Consider the following 25,951-nt stretch of genomic DNA (forward strand, 5'->3'; position numbering starts at 1 on the left):
CAACAAAAATAAAAACAATAGATATAGTTATAGAGGCCCAAGAAGAAAAATAAATAAAAAATCAAATAAAAATTGTCTGATTGTCTATTCAGATAGCAGCTGATAAGATAGCCAGCGGCTAGCAGGCCGCAGATGGGCGCCCAGGCAACGTTGCGCCGGAGGAGCCAGCCGGACAATTCCCTCGGGTAGACAACGTCGGCAGTCCAACTGTGAAGGCCCGGTGGGGCTCCGCGTAGGCAGCAAAACGGGTCCGGGTAGGTGACTGCAGCCCAGGAGTGATTGATGGAACTCTTCAGCTGGCTAGCTCCGGAACAATTGATGTTAGCTACGGAATCGACGAAAGCCGATAGTCACACGGATAGCAGCTAGCTAGCTGTGAGATCCAGGTATGGATGTCCAGAGCCAGCGGCCGAAATCCGGTATGTTCTGTTCCGTTCCGAGCCGCGCTGCACCGCGCCGTACAAAACTGGCGATAGATTCTCGAGCCAAAGGACAGCCGATGACCACAAACCGTGGTTAGCTGAGTACTAACGATTAGCCAGTAAATAAGCTCACTAGCTTCTGAACCAGCTTCAGAGTAGCTTCTGGACCAGCTTCTGGCTAGCTCCCGGCTAGCTTCTGGCTAATTTCTGGCTAGCCTCTCGGAGGATTACAGATCTGAGGTAAATAATACTTTTTTATATAAATATAAATTGGTGAAGCGGAGTTTTTGGAAAATTAAAAATGTATGTGAAAAAAAGTTGGAAATATATCTATATATTTATATACATGACAGGACGAGGACAAAAATACGTCTGAACTGCTATGCCATCTTGGGAAATGATGACAGATGAATGATGACATCTATGACAGACAAAATCAGAAAAAAAATCCAGAAAATCACATTGTAGGATTTTTAATGAATTTATTTGCAAATTAAGGTGGAAAATAAGTATTTGGTCATCTACAAACAAGCAAGATTTCTGGCTCTCACAGACCTGTAACTTCTTCTTTAAGAGGCTCCTCTGTCCTCCACTCGTTACCTGTATTAATGGCACCAGTTTGAACTTATCAGTATAAAAGACACCTGTCCACAACCTCAGTCACACTCCAAACTCCACTATGGCCAAGACCAAAGAGCTGTCAAAGGACACCAGAAACAAAATTGTAGACCTGCACCAGGCTGGGAAGACTGAATCTGCAATAGGTAAGCAGCTTGGTTTGAAGAAATCAACTGTGGGAGCAATTATTAGGAAATGGAAGACATACAAGACCACTGATAATCTCCTTCGATTTGGGGCTCCACGCAAGATCTCACCCCGTGGGGTCAAAATTATCACAAGAACAGTGAGCAAAAATCCCAGAACCACACGGGGGGACCTAGTGAATGACCTGCAGAGAGCTGGGACCAAAGTAACAAAGCCAACCATCAGTAACACACTACGCCGCCAGGGACTCAAATCCTGCAGTGCCAGACGTGTCCCCCTGCTTAAGCCAGTACATGTTCAGGCACGTCTGAAGTTTGCTAGAGAGCATTTGGATGATCCAGAAGAAGATTGGGAGAATGTCATATGGTCAGATGAAACCAAAATATAACTTTTTGGTAAAAACTCAACTCGTCGTGTTTGGAGGACAAAGAATGCTGAGTTGCATCCAAAGAACACAAAGGGACCAGGACGACTGATCTGTGTAAAGGAAAGAATGAATGGGGCCATGTATCGTGAGATTTTGAGTGAAAACCTCCTTCCATCAGCAAGGGCATTGAAGATGAAACGTGGCTCGGTCTTTCAGCATGACAATGATCCCAAACACACCGCCCGGGCAACGAAGGAGTGGCTTCGTAAGATCTCAACCCCATAGAAAATCTTTGGAGGGAGTTGAAAGTCCGTGTTGCCCAGCAACAGTCCCAAAACATCACTGCTCTAGGGGAGATCTGCATGGAGGAATGGGCCAAAATACCAGCAACAGTGTGTGAAAACCTTGTGAAGACGTTTGACCTCTGTCATTGCCAACAAAGGGTATATAACAAAGTATTGAGAAACTTTTGTTATTGACCAAATACTTAATTTCCACCATAATTTGCAAATAAATTCATAAAAAATCCTACAATGTGATTTTCTGGATTTTTTTTCTTCTCATTTTGTCTGTCATTGTTGAAGTGTACCTATGATGAAAACTACAGGCCTCTCATCTTTTTAAGTGGGAGAACTTGCACAATTGGTGGCTGACTAAATACTTTTTTTGCCCCACTGTATGTGAGGAATGCAACAAACATGAAAAATCATCTGGCAAAGTGAATAACGTTCCCTCTGTGCTCACAACAAGCTACCTTTGACAAAAGTCCCTCTACTCCTATTCGAGGTGAAAATGATGAGACACCTTATCCATAGCAACAGCTCATGGTCCTCCTGGAAGTTTTTTTGACTCAATGGAGGAACGTAGTCAGAGAAATGCTGATGAATGTCTTGCTCGAGCTGTGTATGCAACTGGTTCACCTCTGGTCACAGGCAATGTGTATTGGAAGAGATTTCTGAATGTTCTTCGCACAGCATACACCCCTCCAACCAGACATGCTTTATCTACTAATTTGCTGGATGCGGAGTTCAACAGAGTTCAAGTGAAGGCCAAGCAAATCATAGAGAAAGCAGACTGTATTGCAGTCATCTCTGATGGGTGGTTGAATGTTCGTGGGCAAGAAATAATTAACTACTTTTCCACCCCTCAACCAGTATTCTACAAGAGCACAGACACAAGGGACAACAGACACACTGGTCTCTACATTGCAGATGAGCTGAAGGCAGTCATCAATGACCTTGAACCACAGAAGGTATTTGCACTGGTGACAGACAATGTTGCGAACATGAAGGCCGCTTGGTCTAAAGGGGAGGAGTCCTACCCTCACATCACACCCATAGGCTGTGCTGCTCATGCGTTGAATCTGCTCCTTAACCATTCTGATCTCCCCATCCCGGATCCGGGTTCGTGAATACAGACTCAAGCTCATTACCATAACGCAACGTTAACTATTCATGAAAATCGCAAATGAAATGAAATAAATATGCTAGCTCTCAAGCTTAGCCTTTTGTTAACAACACTGTCATCTCAGATTTTCAAAATATGCTTCTCAACCATTGCAAAACAAGCATTTGTGTAACAGTATTGATGGCTAACGTAGCATTTAGCATTAGCATTCAGCTGGCAACATTTACACAAAAAAACAGAAAAGCATTCAAAAAAATAATTTACCTTTGAAGAACTTCAGATGTTTTCAATGAGGAGACTCTCAGATAGCAAATGTTCAGTTTTTCCTGAAAGATTATTTGTTTAGGACAAATCGCTCCGTTTTCTGCGTCACGTTTAGCTATGAAAAAACCCCTGTATCCAGGATTGTGTAAATCTATCAGCAAGCTCATTAGCATAACACAACGTTAACTATTTATGAAAATCGCAAATGAAATGAAATAAATATGCCATCTCTCAAGCTTAGCCTTTTGTAAACAACACTGTCATCTCAGATTTTCAAAATATGCTTCTCAACCATAGGAAAACAATAATTTGTGTAAAAGTAGCTAGCTAGAGTTAGCATTTCGCGTTAGCATTTAGCGTTAGCATTAGCGTTAGCATCCAGCACGCAACATTAACAAAAACATAAAAGCCTTCAAATAAAATCATTTACCTTTGAAGAACTTCTGATGTTTTCAATGAGGATACTCTCAGTTAGATAGCAGATACTCAGTTTTTCCAAAAAGATTCCTTGTGTATTAGAAATAGCTTAGATTAGAAATCACATTTGGCTACCAAAAAAAATCCATAAATTCAGTCCTCAAAACGCAAACTTTTTTCCAAATTAACTCCATAATATCGACTGAAAACATGGCAAACGTTGTTTAGAATCAATCATCAAGGTGTTTTTCACATATCTCTTCATTGATACATCGTTCTTGGACACATGCTTTCTCCCCTGAATCAAATGGTAAAGTAGAAGCAGCTGGCAATTGCGCACCGAATTTGACGCAGGACACCAGGCGGACACTTGGAAAATGTAGTCTCTTATGGTCAATCTTCCAATGATATGCCTACAAATACGTCACAATGCTGCTAAGACCTTGGGCGAACGACAGAAAGTGTAGGCTCATTCGTTGCGCAATCACAGCCATATAAGGAGAGAATGGAAAACAGAGCTTCAGAAATTCTGCTAATTCCTGGGTGATGCATCATCTTGGTTTCGCCTGTAGAATGAGTTCTGGGGCACTTACAGACAAAATCTTTGCAGATTCTGAAACTTCAGAGTGTTTTCTTTCCAAAACTGTCAAGAATATGCATAGTCGAGCATCTTTTCGTGACAAAATATCGCGCTTAAAACGGGAACGTTTTTTATCCAAAAATGAAATAGCGCCCCTAGAGCTCTAACAGGTTAAGGACATCATGGCACTGAAAACAATGGATACACTCTACAAGAGAGCCAAGGAAATGGTTAGGTATGTGAGGTGTCATCAAGTTATAGCAGCAATCTACCTCACCAAGCAAAGTGAGAAGCATAAGAGTCCCACATTGAAGCTGCACAGCAACACTCGTTGTGGGTGGTGTTGTCATATTTGACAGTCTCCTGGAGGGGAAGGAGTCTCTCCAAGAAATGGCCATATCACAGTCTGCCGATATGGACAGCCCCATCAAGAGGATCCTCCTGGATGATGTATGCAAAAAACAACTACCGTTAAAAATATATATATATTTCACCTTTATTTAATCAAGTAGGCCAGTTGAGAACAAGTTCTCATTTACATCTGCGACCTGGCCAAGATAAATGCAAAGCAGTGCGACACAAACAACACTACTGTCAATAACACAATAGAAAAATCTATATACAGTGTGTGCAAATGTAAAACACATTCTAAGTCAGAACCGTCCAGAGTAGTAATGCTAGACGGGCAGGCAGGTGCGGGCAGCTATCGGGCTGAAGAGCATGCATTTAGTTTTACTTGCATTTAAGAGCAGTTGGGGGCCACGGAAGGAGTGTTGTATGACATTGAAGCTCTTCTGGAGGTTTGTTAACACAGTGCCCAAAGAATGGCCAGATGTATACAGAATGATGTCATCTGCGTAGAGGTGGATCAGAGAATCACCAACAACAAGAGCAACATCATTTATGTATACAGAGAAAAGAGTCGGCCCGAGAATTGAACCCTGTGGCACCCACATAGATTGCCTGAGGTCTGGACAACAGGCCCTCTGATTTGACACACTGAACTCAATCTGAGAAGTAGTTGGTGAACCAGGCGAGGCAGTCATTTGAGAAGCCAAGGCTATTGAGTCTGCCGATAAGAATGTGGTGATTGACAGATTCGAAAGCCTTGGCCAGGTCGATGAAGAAGCCTGCACAGTATTGTCTTTTATCGATGGCGGTTATGATATCGTTTAGGACCTTGAGCGTTGTTGAGGTGCACCCATGACCAGCTCGGAAACCAGATTGCATAGCGGAGAAGGTACGGTGGGATTCAAAATGGTCGGTGATCTGCTTGTTAACTTGTCCTTCAAAGACTAGAAAGGCATGCAGGGTAGTATAGATATAGGCCTGTAACAGTTTGTATTTGGGTCTACATTGTCTCCCCCTTTGAAGAGGGGGATGACCGCGGCAGCTTTCAATCTTTAGGGATCTCAGACGATACGAAAGAGAGGTGTAATAGGGGTTGCAACAATTGCGGCGGATAGTTTTAGAAAGAGAGGGTCCAGATTGTCTAGCCCAGCTGATCTGTAGGGGTCCAAATTTTGCAGCGCTTTCAGAACATCAGCTATCTGGATTTGGGTGAAGGAGAAAGTGGGCAGGTTGGGGTTGCAGAGCTGTTGACCGGGGTAGGAGTTGCCAGGTGGAAAGCATGGCCAGACGTAGAAAAGTGCTTATTGAAATTCTAGATTATCGTAGATTTATCGGTGGTGACAGTGTTTCCTAGCCTCAGTGCAGTGGGCAGCTGGGAGGAGGTGCTCTTATTCTCCATGAACTTTACAGTGTCCCAGAACGTTTTGGAGTTTGTGTTACAGGATGCAAATTTCTGTTTGAAAAAGCTATCCTTTGCGTTTCTGACTGCCTGTGTATATTGGTTCCTAACTTCCTTGAAAAGTTGCATATCACAGGGGCTATTTGATGCTCATGCAGTACGCCACAGGATGTTTTTGTGCTGGTCAAGGGCATTCAAGTCTGGAGTGAACCATGGGCTTTTTCTTTTCTTAGTTCAACATTTTTTGAGTGGGGCATGCTTATTTAAGATGGTGAGGAAAGCACTTTTTAAAGAATAACCAGGCATCCTACTGATGGAATGAGGTCAATATCCTTCCAGGATACCCGGGCCAGGTCTATTAGAAAGGCCTGCTCGCTGAAGTGTTTTAGGGAGCGTTTGACAGTGATGAGGGGTGGTCATTTGACCGAGGATCCATTACGGACGCAGGTAATGAGACCGTGATCGTTGAGATCCAGGTTGAAGACAGCAGAGGTGTATTTAGAGGGCAGGTTGGTCAGGATGATATATATGAGGGTGCCCGTGTTTACTGATTTAGGGTTGTACCCGGTAGGTGCCTTGATAATTTGTGTGAGATTGACGGCATCTACCTTAGATTGTAGGACGGCCGGTGTGTTAAGCATATCCCAGTTTAGGTCACCTAACATTATGAACTCTGAAGATAAATGGGGGGCAATTAATTCACATATGATGTCCAGGGCACAGCTGGGGGCTGAGGGGTGTCTATAACAAGCGGCAACAGTCAGAGACTTATTTCTAGAATGGTGGATTTTTAAAAGTAGAAGCTTGAACTGTTTGGGCACAGACCTGGATAGCATGACAGAACTCTGCAGACAGTGGATTGCAACTCCACACCCTTTGGCAGTTTTATCTTGGTGGAAAATGTTGTAGTTGGGGATGGAAATTTCAGAATTTTTAGTGGCCTTCCTAAGCCAGGATTCAGACACGGCTAGGACATTAGGATGGTATTAACGGTATTAATATTAATTTGCATGTACACTACTGTTCAAAAGTTTGGGGTCACTTAGAAATGTCCTTGTTTTTGAAAGAAAAGCAACAAAAATGTGTCCATTTAAATAGCATCAAATTGATCAGAAATACATTGTTAATGTTGAAAATGACTGTTGAATAGAAAGAGTGGGAGGCCCCAGTGCACAACTGAGCAAGAGGTCCTCTGCCTAGAAGGCCAGCGTCCCGGAGTCGCCACTTCACTGCTGACGTTGAGACTGGTGTTTTTCGGGTACTGTTTATTGAAGCTGACTGTTGAGGACTTGTGAGGCGTCTGTTTCTCAAACTAGAGACACTAATGTACTTGTCCTCTTGCTCTGTTGTGCACCGGGGCCTCCCACTCTTTCTTTTCTGGTTAGAGCCAGTTTGTGCTGTTCTGTAAAGGGAGTAGTACACAGCTTGTACCAGATCTTCAGTTTCTTGGCAATTTCGCGCATGGAATAGCCATCATTTCTCAGAACAATAATAGACTGACGAGTTTCAGAAGAAAGTTATTTGTTTCTGGCCGTTTTGAGCCTGTAATCGAACCCACAAATGCTGATGCTCCAGATACTCAACTAGTCTAAAGAAGGCCATTTTTATTGCTTCTTTAATCAGAACAACAATTCTCAGCTGTGCTAACATAATTGCTAAAGGGTTTTCTAATGATCAATTAGCCTTTTAAAATTATGAACTTGGATTAGCTAACACAACGTGCCATTGGAACACAGGAGTGATGGTTGCTGATAATGGGCCTCTGTACGCCTATGTAGATATTCCATAAAATATCAGCCATTTCCACCTACAATAGTATTTACAACATTAACTATGTCTACACTGTATTTCTAATCAATTTTATGTTATTTCAATGGACAAAAAAATTGCTTTTCTTTCAAAAGCAAGAACATTTCTAAGTGACCCCAAACGTTTGAACGGTAGTGTCACCACAAATCACCACAAGTGTAATGGTGGGAACCGGTATTATTTTGTCCTCACCTTGCAGTTGGTCAACCCATAGCACTAAAGTCTAGCAAATGTTTAAAGAATCTGGGTTTTCCCCTCTGTAGGTGGTTTTCAACTTCAAAGTGGAAGCTAGTCTCTGTGTGGAGTATTGGTGAAATGTCTGTTTTGAATGTAGACAGCTGTCAGGTTTAGAGGAACAAAGGATGTCTGTGGTTGTTGTATTTCGATGTGAGTGTGAACTCCAACTCCACAGTCTGAGTAAGCTGGAAATAAGACCTGTATGACATCTATGCTGCTCCTTTCATTAACATATGAAGAGTGTGTGGGTGATGTCCACATCCCAAATTCTACACCAGTGCTGGGCAAAATAACTATGATAAAGAAAGTCTGCATACTGTAAAATTTTACGTAACACCTTGTTCCTGTCTAACAGGAAGTCCACCTTCGACATGTTCAACTTCCTGGCTTCCCAGCACCGCCAGCTCCCTGACACCAACCCCTACGATGAGGAGGAGGATGAAGTCCCACTCAAATCCACAAGGTCAGATTACAGAGTTATTGTATGCTGGCCATCGCAAAGGAAGCTAGCTAATATCTTAAAAAAGGGAACTTTGGCTTAAATACTGCAGTAGCTAGTCCATAAAATATCTTGTCTAGCGGAACATTCTTAGAACTTGTTGAACATGGCCGCAAATGTTGTTCCTTTGAAAAACAACTTTCACATCAACAACTGATCCATTTATAAATTGGTAGACATATCAATGTATTTGTTCAGCCTGATGAGTAACAAAGGAGCCAGCTGTACAGCTACAGGTTTACACAATCGTTTTTATAGCTGTGACTAATTCACTATTGAAATATTGTCCATTCCTGTATTTGTAACTCCCCTAAAGTGATCTTTGTGGTTGGACTAAACCATTCTGTCATTTCTGCAACTACCTCCCCCAATCAAGCAACGTTACAAATGTGTTCTACCCTCTTGTCTTAGTCTCTAGTGACTCTTTTCTCAGAGTTCAACGTGAAAGGTCAGAAGCACATCATCTTCTCTGCTTATCCCTTTTCTCCTAGACGTGCAACGAGCTTGGAGCTCCCCATGGCCATGCGCTTCAGACATCTGGAAAGGACATCGAAGGAGGCTGTAGGCGTGTACAGGTCAGCACACAACTCGTCCTGGTCAAAGCCAAAACTATGGACAGAGCCTGTGACTATGATCATGATTCTGGGCTAAAGAGCTCATGCGTTTCTCAGTGGGGTGGAAACTGACCCCACAAAGGTAATTTGCGGTCTGTCTTGACAGGAAGCAGTCACTGTGGTTCTTTACAGCAGATTTTCCCAAACTGGGGTACGCGCAATTTCATCGGGGGTACGCTAAATAAAAATGTGGGTTCACTTTTTTTTTCACATTTTCAAACAGTCCATTTATATTTTCCAACGTGGCTATACATTTGGGTGAGGTTTTTTTCTCGCCTGAGTAGCCTCGTTTCACTGCCAAAAATAAAATTAAACTATCTAGTGTTAAGTAAAATAACAACACAATGTCAAAAATTAACATCCAATCACATTAACCGTTACTCTCTCACGGGAATTCTGCTGCTCATGTAGGTTTTATTTTTCCCCCTTTATTTAACCAGGTAGGCTAGTTGAGAACAAGTTCTCATTTGCAACTGCTACCTGGCCAAGATAAAGCATAGCAATTCGACACATACAACAGCACAGAGTTACACATGGAATAAACAAAACATAGTAGAACAAAAGAAAACAAAAAGTCTATATACAGCGAGTGCAAATGAGGTTAGATAATGGAGTTAAGGCAATAAATAGGCCATGGTGGTGAAGTAATTACAATATAGCAATTAAACACTGGAATGGTAGATGTGCAGAAGATGAATGTGCAAGTAGAGATACTGGGGTGCAAAGGAGTAAAATAAATAAATACTGTATGGGGATGAGGTAGGTAGATAGATGGGCTATGAACAGGTGCAGTGATCTGTGAGCTGCTCTGATAGCTGGTGCTGAAAACTAGTGGGGAGACATGAGTCTCCAGCTTCAGAGATTTTGCAGTTCGTTCCAGTCATTGGCAGCAGACAACTGGAAGGAAAGGCAACCAAAGGAGGAATTTGGTTTGGGGGTGACCAGTGAGATATACCTGCTGGAGCGCGTGCTACGAGTGGGTGCTGCTATGGTGACCAGTGAGCTGAGATAAGGCGGGGCTTTACCAAGCAGAGACTTGTAGATAACCTGTAGCCAGTGGGTTTGGCGACGAGTATGAAGCGAGGGCCAACCAACGAGAGCGTACAGGTCGCAATGGTGGGTAGTGTATGGGGCTTTAGTGACAGAACGGATGCCACTGTGATAGACTGCATCCAGTTTGTTGAGTAGAGTGTTGGGGGATTTTTTATAGATGACATCACTGAAGTCGAGGATCGGTAGGATGGTCAGTTTCACGAGGGTATGTTTGGCAGCATGAGTAAAGGATGCTTTGTTGCGATATAGGAAGCCAATTCTAGATTTAATTTTGGATTGGAGATGCTTAATGTGAGTCTGGAAGGAGAGTTTACAGTCTAACCAGACACCTAGGTATTTGTAGTTGTCCACGTATTCTAAGTCCGAGCCGTCCAGAGTAGTGATGCTGGACAGGCTAGCAGGTGTGGGCAGTGATCTGTTGAATAGCATGCATTTAGTTTTCCCTGCATTTAAGAGCAGTTGGAGGCCATGGAAGGAGCGTTGTATGGCATTGGAGCTCGTCTGGAGGTTAGTTCACTTCTCTAGGATAGGGGGCAGCATTTGGAATTTTGGATGAAAAGCATGCCCAAATTCAACTGCCTGCTACTCATCCCCAGAAGATAAGATATAACTATTATTAGTAGATTTGGAAGTTTCTAAAACTGTTTGAATCATGTCTTTGAGTATAACAGAACTTATGTAGCAGGCGAAACACTGAGGACAAACCATTCAGATTTTTTTTTTGGAGATCACTCTCTTTTCAATGAGGTTTCATTGGGAATCCAGATTTTCTAAGGGACTTGCTTGCAGTTCCTACCGCTTCCACTGGATGTCCCCAGTCTTTAGAAATTGGTTGAGGTTTTTCCTTTGTTTAATGAAGAAGTAGCCCTGTTCAAAACGAGGGTCACTTCATGTATACTGTTTGATAGAGGCGCGTGACCAGAAAGCTAGCGTCAGTTTGTTTTCTTCTTGTATTGAACACAGATCATCCCGTCTTCAATTTGATAAATTATTTACTTTAAAAAATACCTAAAGTTGTATTACAAAAGTAGTTTAAATGTTTTGGCAAAGTTTACAGGTAACCTTTGAGATATTTTGTTGTCACGTTGCGCAAGTTGGAACCGGTGTTTTTCTGGATCAAACGCGCCAAATAAATTGACATTTTGGATATATATGGACGCAATTAATTGAACAAAAGGACCATTTGTGATGTTTATGGGACATATTGGAGTGCCAACAGAAGAAGCTCGTCAAAGGTAAGGCATGATTTATATTTTATTTCTGCGTTTTGTCTCACGTGCAGGGTTGAAATATATTTTCTCTCTTTTGTTTAACGGAGGTGCTATCCTTAGATAATAGCATCGTTTGCTTTCGCCGAAAAGCCTTTTTGAAATCTGTCATGTTGGCTGGATTCACAACACATGTAGCTTTAATTTGGTATCTTACATGTGTGATTTCATGAGCGTTTGATTTTATAGGAATTTATTTGAATTTGGCGCTCTGCATTTTCTCTGTCTTTTGGCCAGGTGGGACGCTACCGTCCCACATATCCCAGAGAGGTTAACCTGTTGAATCTAGGGGGCACTATTTTCATTTTTGGAAAAATAACGTTCCCAAAGTAAACAGGCTATTTTGTCAGGACAAGATGCTAGAATATGCATATAATTGACAGCTTAGGATATAAAACACTCTAAAGTTTCCAAAACTGTAAAAATATTGTCTGTGAGTATAACATAACTGATATTACAGGCGAAAGCCTGAGAAAATCCAATCAGGAAGGGACTCTTATTTAGAAAGCTCTGCGTTCCTATGCGTCCCTATTGAGCAGTGAATGAGATATCAACCAGATTCCTTTTTCTATGGCTTCCCTAATGTGTCTAGTGTCACAATACATAGATTCAGGCTTTTATTTTGAAAAATGAGCCTGAACGTCAACATTACGTCAGTGGTCAGCTGGAGTCTCTCAAAGTGTTTTGTGCGTAAGAGACAAATGGGGCCATTGTTTCTCTCTTTCCTACTAAGAAGCCACCTGTCCCAGTTGATATATTATTGAATAGATATTTGAAAAACACCTTGAGGATTGATTATAAACAACGTTTGCCATGTTTCTGTCGATATTACGGAGCTAATTTTGAATATTTTTCGCCGTTGTCGTGACCGCAATTTCCGGTCGAATTCTCAGCCAAACGTGAAGAACTAACGGAGGTATTTCGGCTACAAAAATAATATTTTTGGAAAAAAGGAACATTTGCTATCTAACTGGGAGTCTTGTGAGTGAAAACATCCGCAGCTCATCAAAGGTAAACACAAATGCTTGTCTTGCTTTGGCTGTAAAGCATAATTTCAAAATCTGAGATGACAGGGTGATTAACAAAAGGCTAAACTGTTTCAATATATTTCACTTGTGATTTCACGAATATGAATATTTTCTAGTAATATTTATGTCCGTTGCGTTATGCTAATTAGTGTCAGTTGATGACAACGCTCCTGGATCCGGGATGGGTAGTTACAATTAATTAACAAACAGATTACCGACCATTTCGAATCCCACCGTACCTTCTCCGCTATGCAATCTGGTTTCAGAGTTGGTCATGGGTGCACCTCAGCCACGCTCAAGGTCCTAAACGACATCATAACCGCCATCGATACGAGACATTACTATGCAGCCGTATTCATCGACCTGGCCAAGGCTTTAGACTCTGTCAATCACCACATTCTTATTGGCAGACTCGACAGCCTTGGTTTCTCAAATGATTGCCTCGCCTGGTTTACCAACTGCTTCTCTGATAGAGTTCAGTGTGTCAAACCGGAGGGCTTGTTGTCCGGACCTCTGGCTGTCTCTGGGGGTGCCACAGGGTTCAATCCTCGGGCCGACTCTCTTCTCTGTATACATCAATTATGTTGCTCTTGTTGCTGGTGATTCTCTGGTACACCTCTACGCAGACGACACCATTCTGTATACTTCTGGCCCCTCTTTGGACACTGTGTTAACTGGTATCTGTACTGATGGTGCAAAAGCCATGACAGGGAGACACAGTGGAGTGATAACGCGTGCAAACAGTTGCTCACTGCAGCATCCACTGAGAGGCTCTTGCTGCCAAGGGAATGCCTGACAGCTTGAAGACGTTTTGGACACTACAGTGAAAATGGTTAACTTTGTTAATTTGGGAAAGGCGTGCTGCTAGCAGGACACCTCGACAACGTCCGGTGAAATTGCAGAGCGCCAAATTCAAATTAAATTACCATAATATTTAATATTCATGAAAATACAAGTGTAGTACATCAAAATAAAGCCTAACTTGTTGTTAATCCAGCCGCCGTGTAAGATTTCAATAAGGCTTTATGGTGAAAGCAAACCATGCGATTATCTGAGGACAGCGCCCTGCATACCAACACATGAAAAACATATTTCAACCAGGCAGGTGCGACATGAAAGTCAGAAATAGCGATATAAAAAATGCCTTACATTTGATCTTCTGTTGGCACTCCAAAAGATCACAAATGGTCCTTTTGTTCGATAATGTCCTTCTTTGTATCCATAAAAACTCAGTTTAGCTGGCGTGCTTCAGTCAATAATCCATCGTGTTTCCCTCCATCAAAATGCATACAAAATGAATCCCAAACGTTACTAATAAACTTTTCCAAACAAGTCAAACAACATTTATAATCAAACCTTAGGTATCCTAATACGCAAATAAACTATACAATTTAAGACCGAGAATAGTATGTTCATTACCGGAGATAAATAAGAAAACGCGCTTTCCTCCACCCACTTGGAAACACTACAGCCAAAATGGGAGCCACCTAGAACCACTACAATTTCTGGGTCATTTTTTTCCAAAAACCAGCCTCAAAATATAACTAAAGACTGTTGACATCTAGTGGAAGCCCTAGGAACTGCAATTTGGGAGGACTTGGGCTTATAATAATAGTACTTGCCATTGAAAACAGTGGTAAACAGATTTTTTTTGGGGGGGGGGTGGTTTGTCCTCGGGGTTTCGCCTGCCATATCAGTTCTGTTATACTCAGACATAATTTTAACAGTTTTAGAAACTTTAGAGAACACTATCTAAATCTACCAATTATATGCATGGGGCAAAGTATTGACACGAACTTAATGTTTTCTTTGCTGACCATAATTTTCACTTGTCTGACCGCTTGCATGATGACGAGTTTCGCACACGACTTGCCTATCTGGGTGATGTTTTTTCTTGCCTGAATGATCCGAATCTAGGATTACAGGGGCTCTCTGCAACTATTCAATGTGCGGGACAAAATTGAGGCTATGATTAAGAAGTTGGAGCTCTTCTCTGTCTGCATTAACAAGGACAACACACAGGTCTTTCCATCATTGTATGATTTTTTTGTGTGCGAAAGAACTCAAGCTTACGGACAATGTCAAATGTGATATAGCGAAGCACCTGAGTGAGTTGGATGTGCAATTACGCAAGTACTTTCCTGAAACCGATGACACAAATAACTGGATTCGTTATCCCTTTCATGCCCTGCCTCCAATCAACTTACTGATATCTGAAGAAGAGCAACAAGCGGTTCTGTGTAAATCGAATTTAATCAGAAGCCACTGCCAGATTTCTGGATTGGGCTGCGCTCAGAGTATCCTGCCTTGGCAAACCACGCTGTTAAGACACTGATGCCCTTTGCAACCACGTACCTATGTGAGAGTGGATTCTCGGCCCTCACTAGCATGAAAACAAAATACAAGCAGACTGTGTGAAATGATTTAAGACCGACTCCAATACAACCCAACATTGCAGAGTTATGTGCATAATTTCAAGCACACCCTTCTCAACCTGTGGTGAGGTATTGACAATTTTCGATGAACAAATAAGGTTTTATATGTAAGATGGTTAAATAAAGAGAGAAATATTGATTATTATTTGTGCCATGGTCCTATAAGAGCTTTTTGTCACTTACCACGAGCTGGGGTGTGACAAAAACTCACACTCATTCTTATGTTTAAGAAATGTATCGTATAGTGTGTTTGTGTGTGGCAGGCTTTACAATGATTGCAAAAAACTTTGGAGTGCGCTGACCCTGATGCTAGATGGGGTACGCAGCTGGATGTTGAATGTTTGGAGGGGTACGGGACTATAGAACGTTTGGGAACCACTGCACTACAGCTATCACAGCAAACTAGGGACTGAGGCATGCTTTATATTTCCTGCCTCTCCCTTTTCTGCTATTCTGTTATTCTGCTGCAAAATGAGTAACATGAATTTCCATTGACTCAGATAATAAAATGTGATCCATTGCATCTTTTTAATAGCCAACTGTTGTTCATACTTGAACCTCTTCTGACATCTCTCTGGTGTAGGTCTGCTATCCACGGCCGAGGTCTGTTCTGCAAGAGGAACATCGATGCTCAGGAGATGGTCATCGAGTATGCCGGCATCGTCATTCGCTCAGTGCTCACAGACAAGCGAGAGAAGTATTACGATGGCAAGGTGAGATCAATCAGTCCAGAGTGTGTTTGAGACGACATAAGCCCTATGGTTTGTCCCAACGAGACCTTAGTTGGTGGACTTTTTTAAGTCCACTAATTGTGGGCTTGAATGTTATTGTACCAACATAATACATGTTTTTTAAAATGTTACCCCGTTTTCTCCCCAATTTCGTGGTATCCAATTGTTTTTAGTAGCTACTATCTTGTCTCATCTCCACAACTCCCGTACAGGCTCGGGAGAGACGAAGGTTGAAAGTCATGCGTCCGCCGATACACAACCCAACCAAGCCGCAGTGCTTAGCATCCAACCCGGAAGCCAGCCGCACCAATGTGTCGGAGAAAACACTGTGCACCTGGCAACCTTGGTTAGCGCGCACTGCGCCCGGCCCGCCACAGGAGTCGCTGGTGCGCGATGAGACAAGGAAATCCCTACCGGCCAACCCCTCCCTAACCCGGACGACGCTAGGCCAATTGTGCATTGCCCCACGGACCTCCCGGTCGCGACCGGTTACGACAGAGCCTGGGGGCGAACCCAGGGGGTCTGGTGGCACAGCTGGCGCTGCAGTACAGCGCCCTTAACCACTGCGCCACCCGGGAGGTCAACATAATACATGTTAAACTAAAACTAAGTGCCCTGTCTCTTTTCCCTCCTTCCTCCACAGGGTATCGGCTGCTACATGTTCCGTATCGACGACTTTGACGTGGTGGACGCCACCATGCACGGCAATGCGGCACGCTTCATCAACCACTCGTGCGAGCCCAACTGCTACTCGCGCGTCATCAACGTGGAGGGCCAGAAGCACATCGTCATCTTCGCCTTGCGCAAGATCTACCGGGGCGAGGAGCTCACCTACGACTACAAGTTCCCCATCGAAGACCCAGCAAGCAAGCTCAACTGCAACTGCGGGGCCCGGAAATGCAGACGCTTCCTCAACTAGGGGCAGGAGGAGGACTTGGTACTGCCACAGTCTCTGCAGGGGAAACAAGGCACAAGGGAACGGGGTGAGAGCAGAGGCAACAGAGGAAGAGGTTAAAAGCCTTAAATTAAGGTTTTACTGGGTTGGGAGGTGGGGGAGGAGAAAATACAGGGGAAGATGAGCCACTACGAAGAGACTGGGAGAGGAACCAGGGCCAGGAGATGGGGAGCAAGAGGGAAGAGGACCGCCACACAGGGACATGCATCCATAAGCTCACATTGGCTCCTAACCAATATGCATCTGCCAGAGGTTGGGCAAGTTCGCCACAGAAGAGAGCGGAAGTAGCTACCGTTATAGCGTGTGGTTTTTTCTTGAGAACAGGATACTGAACGCATATTGTGGTCATGCTGGTTCTATGTTGCATGAAGGTATTTTCCTTGACGCCATAACGTCAAGCACTTTCTGTTGAAATAAGGGTGGACCAGAAAAGCTAGACTTCGAGAGATTCCTCATCTTTTTTTGTTGGGGGGGCAGGGGGAGATTTTTAATTTCGACACCCATAATCATGTTGGCTCCATCCTCTCTAGTTGATCCCTTAGCCATATCTCCATCTTTACTTGATTTATTAATCATTGTTTTATTTATTTGAAATTATATTTCACAGTGCTCATCATGCGTCAGGTTGTACATATTTGCTTTCCGTTGACTGTTCAGAGAACCATGGTGCTAGATATGATGTGCCATAGACTTTGTGGCTCCTAGGTCAGAGACCCACCAAATAATACCTATTTTTCTATCCATTCTCCACTCCCCTGTCACACAGACCGGGGAAGAGACCTCCATTATGTTCAGTTAAACGGTTAGATAACAGTGTCACCCTTAAAGTTTGCTGCAGCTAAATCATATCTTTAAGAACTTTCCCTTCACCATTTTTGCATGTAGCAAACACTACCCAATCCAAGAGTGATGAGTGTAGCTCTTTTTTTATTTAAAAATATATTTTATTACTATCATGGCAAATGCTGATTACCTTTTGCAATAATATTAGGCCTACTTCTTTGCAACAGTTGCACATCTTTAGTGAATTAACAAAATCCAGACTCTATATTTCTCAACAGTCACTGGAGTTAACAAAGTACTGACTTCTCCTTCTGACATTCTCTGCCATCCACAAAGCGTGGAACACTGTCCATGTTACACCACTAAGAGATGTGTTATAAATTCTATATATACCTGACTGTGGACTGACAGCTCCCCTGTGCACTGGAGATCTCAAGCATAGCATTAGGCCAGTACTGTACTGTATGTTGCTCAGTAGGATAGCTTTAAGAGATAATAATGTCTTGGTGTAAAACCAAGATAGGGAGAGAATGCACTCAGCACCTTAACATTTGCTGTCATACAACTTTAGACAACGCTGTCAGTCAGTTCAGTCAGACATATTAGGACATCAAATGTACACCCTGTTGTTCACATCTTTACAATAAGAGATTGCTTGAGCTCTAGAATAGTTGTATTTATTCATGTTTCTGTTCAGATTTTGGACTGGTGAAACTAGCTGTGCTTTGTATAAATGGTGGTCTAGTGGGAAATCCTCCTCCCCTCGTTTCCTCTTTTTGTTTACTTTGTTACTTCTTCTTTCTCTTATTTGAACCTTGATGTTTGAGGACAGTTGTGTATTACATTTCAGCCTTTACACAAGACATTGTTCTAAAGCAGGTATTTTTTAATTGTTTTTGATTGTATTTCTTTGTTCTGGTAGAATTTTCATGGAGAAAGTACAGCAGGCCTTAGTATCGGCAGGCCATATAACAGGAGAATATCAAGCATTCGAGTCATGCTGTTCTTCCCATCTGCGTGCTACAGAGAACCCTTCAAGGTACAGATAATATTCTAAAGGAAATGAGCACTGTCCTTTTGAAATATAATACCCAGTAAGGAAGAGCTTAAACCCACCAGCCTGTGCGACCAATCAGTGAGATGGAGCCTGTATTCCCATTTGTCAATCATCTACACCCTTAGCAGAGTTTGCCAATAACAGGATGCATCTTTTTCAGGGATACGGCTATCCTTAACCTAGCTTCCTTTTTCGCTGAAAACCTGATGTTGTAACACCGCTCAGAGCAGGTTTCTCTATGCCCACTCCACTCCCTAACCTCTTGCCAGGATTCTACCTCAGTTGTTCTGACAGATGTTAAAGAATACTAATGCAAAAAAGAGGATGATGACAATATAATAAGAGTAACGTGGTTTTAATGTCCTGCAGAGCTGGCCTGTGTGTTCGATGAAGCATACAAAGCACTAGTTGTAAACCTGAAGTTACCATGACGATCTCTCCCAGAACTGGTTCAGAAAGCTGTATGTTCTATATGGTAGGGTTATTTTAAAGTATAACAAAGTGTAAAAGACATGAAAATATGTGTGAACTTGTCTTTGTTACCTTGTACAAATAAACCCTGAGTTTGTAAATAATTGTATACATATTTCTAAACCCGTTTAATTTTTCTATGCACTTTTTTTATTTATAATGTTATTTGCTTAATAAAGATGTTAAGATGTTTGAACAAATTGGACTTGATAATTTGAAAATTGAATTAAACAAATGCTAATATGACATTTATATAACATGCAATGTATAAATACAGCAATATCATTGGTTGGCGATATTACGTTTGACATAAGATGAAAAATTAATGTGAGGGCCAGGTTGGGAACAAAAACACTTGTTCTGAGCGCCTGAGATCTGACACACATCTGTCACGCACATCAAATCAGTTTCCTTGATCTTCCGATTTTGTGTGAGGATAATGTTCTATATACTGATCTTTACAGGAAACCTATTGATCGTAACAGTTTGAAGGCTGATAGCTGTCACCCGCTTCCCATGAAATACAGTTTGCCCTACAGCCAATTCTGTCGAATAAAAAACAATCCGATTGACAGATATGGCTGAGATGCAAAAATAATTCTAGGAGAGGGGGTACAAAAATCCATAACTAATTCTTACACAGGGACACTCAATCTTAACTGAATAATTGTTTATTTGTCAGCGTGCTGGAGAGGTTCCAACCAACTCAATGCAGCATAGTACACATGTCTGTCAGAAAAACTTGGCAGTCCCAACCGTTGTCTTATATACGGCTATACACAGACAAGTTATATTTGCATGATTTGGCATAATTCATTCATCATTACCGTTTTGTTTCATCCATGTTACCCACCAATACGGTTTCATAACGTGACAGACCAACACATCACGAGGATTCTTTCTCTAATCTGATACCTTGAAACAGATCTTTCGTTTGTTCTCAAAACACGGTCTGGGCCTACTGCCAAATTGCAGCTACTCATAGGTGTGATTTGTCCAGTCAGCCACATTGCATGCGCACAGAAATTAGATAAGAATGGCAAAAACAAAATGTCCCTTAATCTCTTTCAAGGACAGTCTCGCAAAAAGCCAGCTGGTTTCTCCACGCATCGCGCCGACAGAAACAAACATCTTTCTGGTAAGAAGAGGGGCGGGGGCGTATGCTTCATGGTTAACGAGACGTGGTGTGGCCACAACAACATACAGGAACTCAAGTCCTTTTGTTCCCCTGATTTAGAATTCCTCACAATCAAATGTCGACCGCATTATCTACCAAGGGAATTCTCTTTGATTATAATCACAGCCGTATATATTCCCCCCCAAGCAGACACATCGATGGCTCTGAACGAAATTTATTTGACTCTTTGCAAACTGGAATCCATATATCCTGAGGCTGCATTCATTGTAGCTGGGGATTTTAACAAGGCTAATCTGAAAACAAGACTCCCTAAATTGTATCAGCATATCGATTGCGCAACCAGGGCTGGAAAAACCTTGGATCATTGCTATTCTAACTTCCGCGACGCATATAAGGCCCTGCCCCGCTCTCCTTTCGGAAAAGCTGACCACGACTCCATTTTGTTGATCCTGCCTACAGACAGCGCGGGAACTTCTTGTTTTAGTTTCTGAGGTCTGTTCAACGCTGGTCCGACCAATCTGATTCCACACTCCAAGACTGCTTCCATCCCGTGGACTGGGATATGTTTCGTATTGCATCAAACAACAACATTGACGAATACGCTGATTCGGTGAGCGAGTTCATTAGAACATGCGTTGAAGATGTCGTTCCCATAGCAACGATTAAAACGTTCCCAAACCAGAAACCGTGGATTGATGGCAGCATTTGCGTGAAACTGAAAGCGCGAACCACAGCTTTTAATCAGGGCAAGGTGACCGGAAACATGACCGAATACAAACAGTGTAGCTATTCCCTCCGCAAGGCAATCAAACAAGCTAAGTGTCAGTATAGAGACAAAGGAGAATCTCAATTCAACGGCTCAGACACAAGAGGTATGTGGCAGGGTCTACAGTCAATCATGGATTACAAAAAGAAAACCAGCCCCGTCACGGACCAGGATGTCTTGCTCCCAGGCAGACTAAATAACTTTTTTGCCCGCTTTGAGGACAATACAGTGCCACTGACACGGCCCGCAACCAAAACATGCGGACTCTCCTTCACTGCAGCTGACGTGAGGAAAACATTTAAACGTGTCAACCCTCGCAAGGCTGCAGGGTAGGCAACAACATCTCCACCCCGCTGATCCTCAACACTGGGGCCCCACAAGGGTGCGTTCTGAGCCCTCTCCTGTACTCCCTGTTCACCCACGAATGCGTGGCCACGCACGCCTCCAACTCAATCATCAAGTTTGCGGACGACACAACAGTGGTAGGCTTGATTACCAACAACGACGAACGGCCTACAGGGAGGAGGTGAGGGCCCTCGGAGTGTGGTGTCAGGAAAATAACCTCACACTCAACGTCAACAAAACTAAGGAGATGATTGTGGACTTCAGGAAACAGCAGAGGGAACACCCCCCTATCCACATCGATGGAACAGTAGTGGAGAGGGTAGTAAGTTTTAAGTTCCTCGGCGTACACATCACAGACAAACTGAATTGGTCCACCCACACAGACAGTATTGTGAAGAAGGCGCAGCAGCGCCTCTTCAACCTCAGGAGGCTGAAGAAATTTGGCTTGTCACCAAAAGCACTCACAAACTTCTACAGATGCACAATCGAGAGCATCCTGTCGGGCTGTATCACCGCCTGGTACGGCAACTGCTCCGCCCACAACCGTAAGGCTCTCCAGAGGGTAGTGAGGTCTGCACAACGCATCACAGGGGTCAAACTATCTGCCCTCCACGACACCTACACCACCCAATGTCACAGGAAGGCCATAAAGATCATCAAGGACAACAACCACCCGAGCCACTGCCTGTTCACCCCGCTATCATCCAGAAGGCGAGGTCAGTACAGGTGCATCAAAGCTGGGACCGAGAGACTGAAAAACAGCTTCTATCTCAAGGCCATCAGACTGTTAAACAGCCACCACTCACATTGAGTGGCTGCTGCCAACACACTGACTATATCATCGACTGCATCTTTATGTAATACATGTATCACTAGCCACTTTAACTATGCCACTTTGTTTACATACTCATCTCATGTATATACTGTACTCAATACCATCTACTGTATCTTGCCTATGCTGATCTGTACCATCACTCATATATCTTTATGTACATATTCTTTATCCCCTTACACTTGTGTCTATAAGGTAGTAGTTTTGGAATTGTTAGCTAGATTACTTGTTGGTTATTACTGCATTGTCGGAACTAGAAGCACAAGCATTTCGCTACACTCGCATTAACATCTGCTAACCATGTGTATGTGACAAATACAATTTGATTTGATTTGACCTTAAGCAAGCTGAGCTTGGTGAGCACCACCACTGTGTCGTTCCGGTCCATCTCTCTCAGCAACCTGGCCAGGTGTCCTACAGTCCACTCTGGGTGTTTGGTGGTGACCCCCTCCAGCACGGCCCTCAGGGGGCTCTTGCTCTCCCTCAGGGAGTAGGTGTAGGTAATCCAGGTGGCGGGGAAGGAGCAACGAGATGCTAGGTGGCTGGTGTTCTTCACCCCAGGGCTCTCCGGGTCCAGCAGGATCACAAGCTCCTCTAGAACATCCAGGTTGTCCAGAACCGTCTGCAGTGGCGCAGACTGGAGGTCAGAACCTGGTAAGACATGGGGAAATATCACTACGGGTGAGTGACGTGTCTGGAATGCTGACTTGTGTCAATCCAGAGCCAAATACGTAAATCAAGTATTAATGGGTCGTTCCACTAAATGAGTCCCTTTTGGGTAGTGTAACTTGGTCAAGAAAAACCTGAGTTCCCCTCATTTTAACATTCTGTCATGAAGTGCACACGGTCAACTTAATAAAATACATGATTTCCCATCTCAAGAGGTTAAATAAAATAACTACTATATTAAGTGACTAATAAAGTAACAGGGTTGACAATTTCATCTTAAATTATACATAAATCTCCTTTTGACAGGGTGAATGGAAGCTTGTGTGTAACAGGGAGGGGCAATTGAATACAAGCTTCACAATGTAAATTGTTGGGTAACAGGGTTGACGTGTTCTGCTCTACCCACTCAGTTTTCAACCTCAAAACACCATAAAATTGACAGTAGAACCAGCTCACCTGCTTTTACACTATGATTTGACTATTAGATGTTCAATGTTTCTTTTGAAGCAATTACTTAAAGGAACAGTTTAACATCTTTTCAGTCTTCATTGAATTATCCATGTGGTCTACATTAAAGGGCACTTCATTTAATATAACAGACTTTTCAAATTAAATATGGGGCACAATTTCTACTTAAAATATGAAAGACAAAAGGGACCCATTTTGTGGAACCACCCACATATCATGGGAGATTTGTGCTGAAATTCAAGTTGCGCGCTAAAACCTCAAGAGCATTTTTGCAACTTATGGAAGAGTAGTGATGTAGAGGTACTGGTAATACCAATGAATAACAGACTGGTAGTAGCTCTATTAGTAATAGCACTTGATAACTCACTCAAAATGTCCTCTAGGCTACTGGTCTCTGACTGTAGCAGAGCAACCTCTTCATTGACAGCTGCTGTTGTCTTATTGCTCTGTGAATGTTGGTTGGTATACAGGATATTGTCTGATGGGAGGCAGTCTTTAAGGCTGACCATGAAGCATGGCTTATTCTCCTTATCTGTGTCAAACCACAACCATTCAAAAACAGGACAGGAAAGTAAGCTAAGTGAAAGATTTAAAGCGGTTTTAAGCAAACATATCAAACCAGATGTTCTGTGTTATGCATTGACAGTTTGACAGTTTTTAATCTCCCTAATGCTCATCATCCTGCTCAACTCTGAAGCAAAAAGCTATTGATCTTCTCCTTCTCTTCTTAATATAGATGAATAAGAGAAATGCAAGTACAGAGAAAACCAAGATGAGGGTAAGCACTATCCCTGAAAGAACACAGAGGAGCGTGACAATGAGCAGTTAGACATGTTCAGCAGTAGCCCAACAAAACAGTTTAGTCATCTTTTTGAATGGTGAAGGACTGGTATTATCAAACTCAGTACCTTTTAAATTACTTCTAAAATGGCTCATATTTGGGGGTTCGAACTTACATGCAGTCTGATGGTTGACCTGTGAAGTTGCAGAATCACCATGTAATCTTGGATCAATGTGTTTGGCTGTGGTGGGATTTGATGTTGACACTTGGAACCTTAATGTTGTTGACCATTAGACCTGTTGAGTCTGAAATTGATGTGAAGTCAACATTAACTCTGTTATTCCTGATTGAATAACTTTGTTTTGTTTGCTCAGTGCCCTATTGACCAAAATTGAAAACATTTGTGAATAAATTGCCTAACGGTGACACTGTTATTGATGTATTTTAGGTCAATAGAAGAACAACAGCCATGATAAATTTGAGAGTGGTCTTCACAAAACTACCACATAAATGCCCTTAATTAAATAGCATCATCAGCTTCATCATCATAGATGAAACTCACTGTGGTATCCAGGGCACCTTTCCAACAGCCTGTCTGGTCCCTAGACATAGGGTTTTACAGTGTTACTCAAACAACCAAGTGTAACGGATGTGAAACGGCTAGCTTAGTTAGCGTGGGCGCTAAATAGCGTTTCAATCAGTGACGTCACTTGCTCTGAGACCTTGAAGTAGTAGTTCCCCTTGCTCTGCAAGGGCCGCGGCTTTTGTGGAGCGATGGGTAACGATGCTTCGAGGGTGTCTGTTGATGTGTGCAGAAAGTCCCTGGTTCGCGCCCGGGTATGGGCGAGGGACGGTCTAAATTTGTACTGTTACACAAGCACCCATAGTTTCAGCACCAGATAGGAAAAGGATGGCCATTTGTTTTCTATCAAGATTTGAAGCTATCCCAGAGAGAATTTGCGCTCACCTCGCTACGCAGCATTGCGTGTCTGTCGTTGCGCTGCATTCGGACAGCCTTTGAAGATTTGGAGGGCAGCGAAAACAGGGTTGGCATTTCACGAAGCTCCGGTTATTGAAGCTCTGGGCGGCACACAGTCGATACGGTCTTTCCGCTGCTCCCCCATTGTCATACCTGCCACAGTTTGGACTAAATTCGTACCCCGATCGAAAATAAGTGCGCGCTGTGCACTGATAAAAACGTAGCAACATCGAAACTGGATTTAAAATAAAGACAATCGTTGCAGCATGTCGAACTTACCTGGTCGAATCGGATGCTGTGAATGTACAACACGGCACACATGTTTTACTCATCCCAAAATGCATCCAAGTCATCAGAGCAATTCTCAGAATTGTGGCCCATTTCGTTAAGAGAAACGTGTAGAATAGAGTAGGCTACAGTGCTGTTTGCTAGTAAAATAAAAGTTGTTGAAAGCAGAGTATCATCAGGCTGCCCACTCAAGAAAAACTGTAACCAGTGCCTGCAATCTGGTTCAGGTTGTCAGTCAACCTACCAGGGTAGTTACAAACAGCACACAAATTAAATCATCAACATGTATTGATCACATCTTTACTAATATTGCAGAAATTTGCTTTAAAGCAGTGTCCAAATCCATAGGATGTAGTGATCACAATATAATAGCAATATCTAGGAAAACCAATATAGGGCCTAATATAGTATATAAGAGGTCATACAAGAAGTTGTGTAGTGAATCATATGTTGATGATGTAAAGAATATTTGCTGGTTTATGGTGTGTAATGAGGAGCAACCAGACGCTGCACTTGACACATTTATGAAATTGCTTGTTCCTAATACGCACACACCCATTAAGAAAATGACTGTATAAACTTTCAAATCTCCTTGGATTGATGAGGAATTGAGAGGGATGAGGCAAAAGGTATGGCAAATCATTCTTGCAGCCCAAGTGATTGGCAAACATACTACAAATTAAAAATGAATGTGACTAAACTAAATACAAATTAACTATACTATGAAACAAAGATCAATTATCCAAAATAATGATAGTAAAAAGCTTTGGGGA

At 42.6% G+C, this 25,951-nt stretch overlaps 1 protein-coding gene and 1 pseudogene across 6 annotated transcripts in view; one reads left to right on the forward strand and one right to left on the reverse strand.

Moving 5' to 3' along the window:
• The window catches only part of LOC110510370 (histone-lysine N-methyltransferase 2A), a 75,905-nt gene extending 56,793 nt beyond the window's left edge, over positions 1-19,112 (forward strand). For all 6 annotated transcript variants that reach the window (XM_036975378.1, XM_021591722.2, XM_036975380.1 and 3 more), the window contains 4 exons: positions 8,374-8,481; positions 9,009-9,092; positions 15,499-15,628; positions 16,290-19,112. In XM_036975378.1, coding sequence (XP_036831273.1) covers positions 8,374-8,481; positions 9,009-9,092; positions 15,499-15,628; positions 16,290-16,565 — 598 coding nt within the window. In that variant the 3' untranslated portion in view covers positions 16,566-19,112. The remainder of the gene's footprint in view (positions 1-8,373; positions 8,482-9,008; positions 9,093-15,498; positions 15,629-16,289) is intronic.
• LOC110503689 lies at positions 18,405-25,271 on the reverse strand (annotated as a pseudogene).
• Between the last annotated feature and the right edge of the window lie 680 nt (positions 25,272-25,951).

The sequence above is a fragment of the Oncorhynchus mykiss genome, chromosome 3, assembly GCF_013265735.2.
Source record: "Oncorhynchus mykiss isolate Arlee chromosome 3, USDA_OmykA_1.1, whole genome shotgun sequence".
NCBI lineage: Eukaryota > Metazoa > Chordata > Actinopteri > Salmoniformes > Salmonidae > Oncorhynchus > Oncorhynchus mykiss.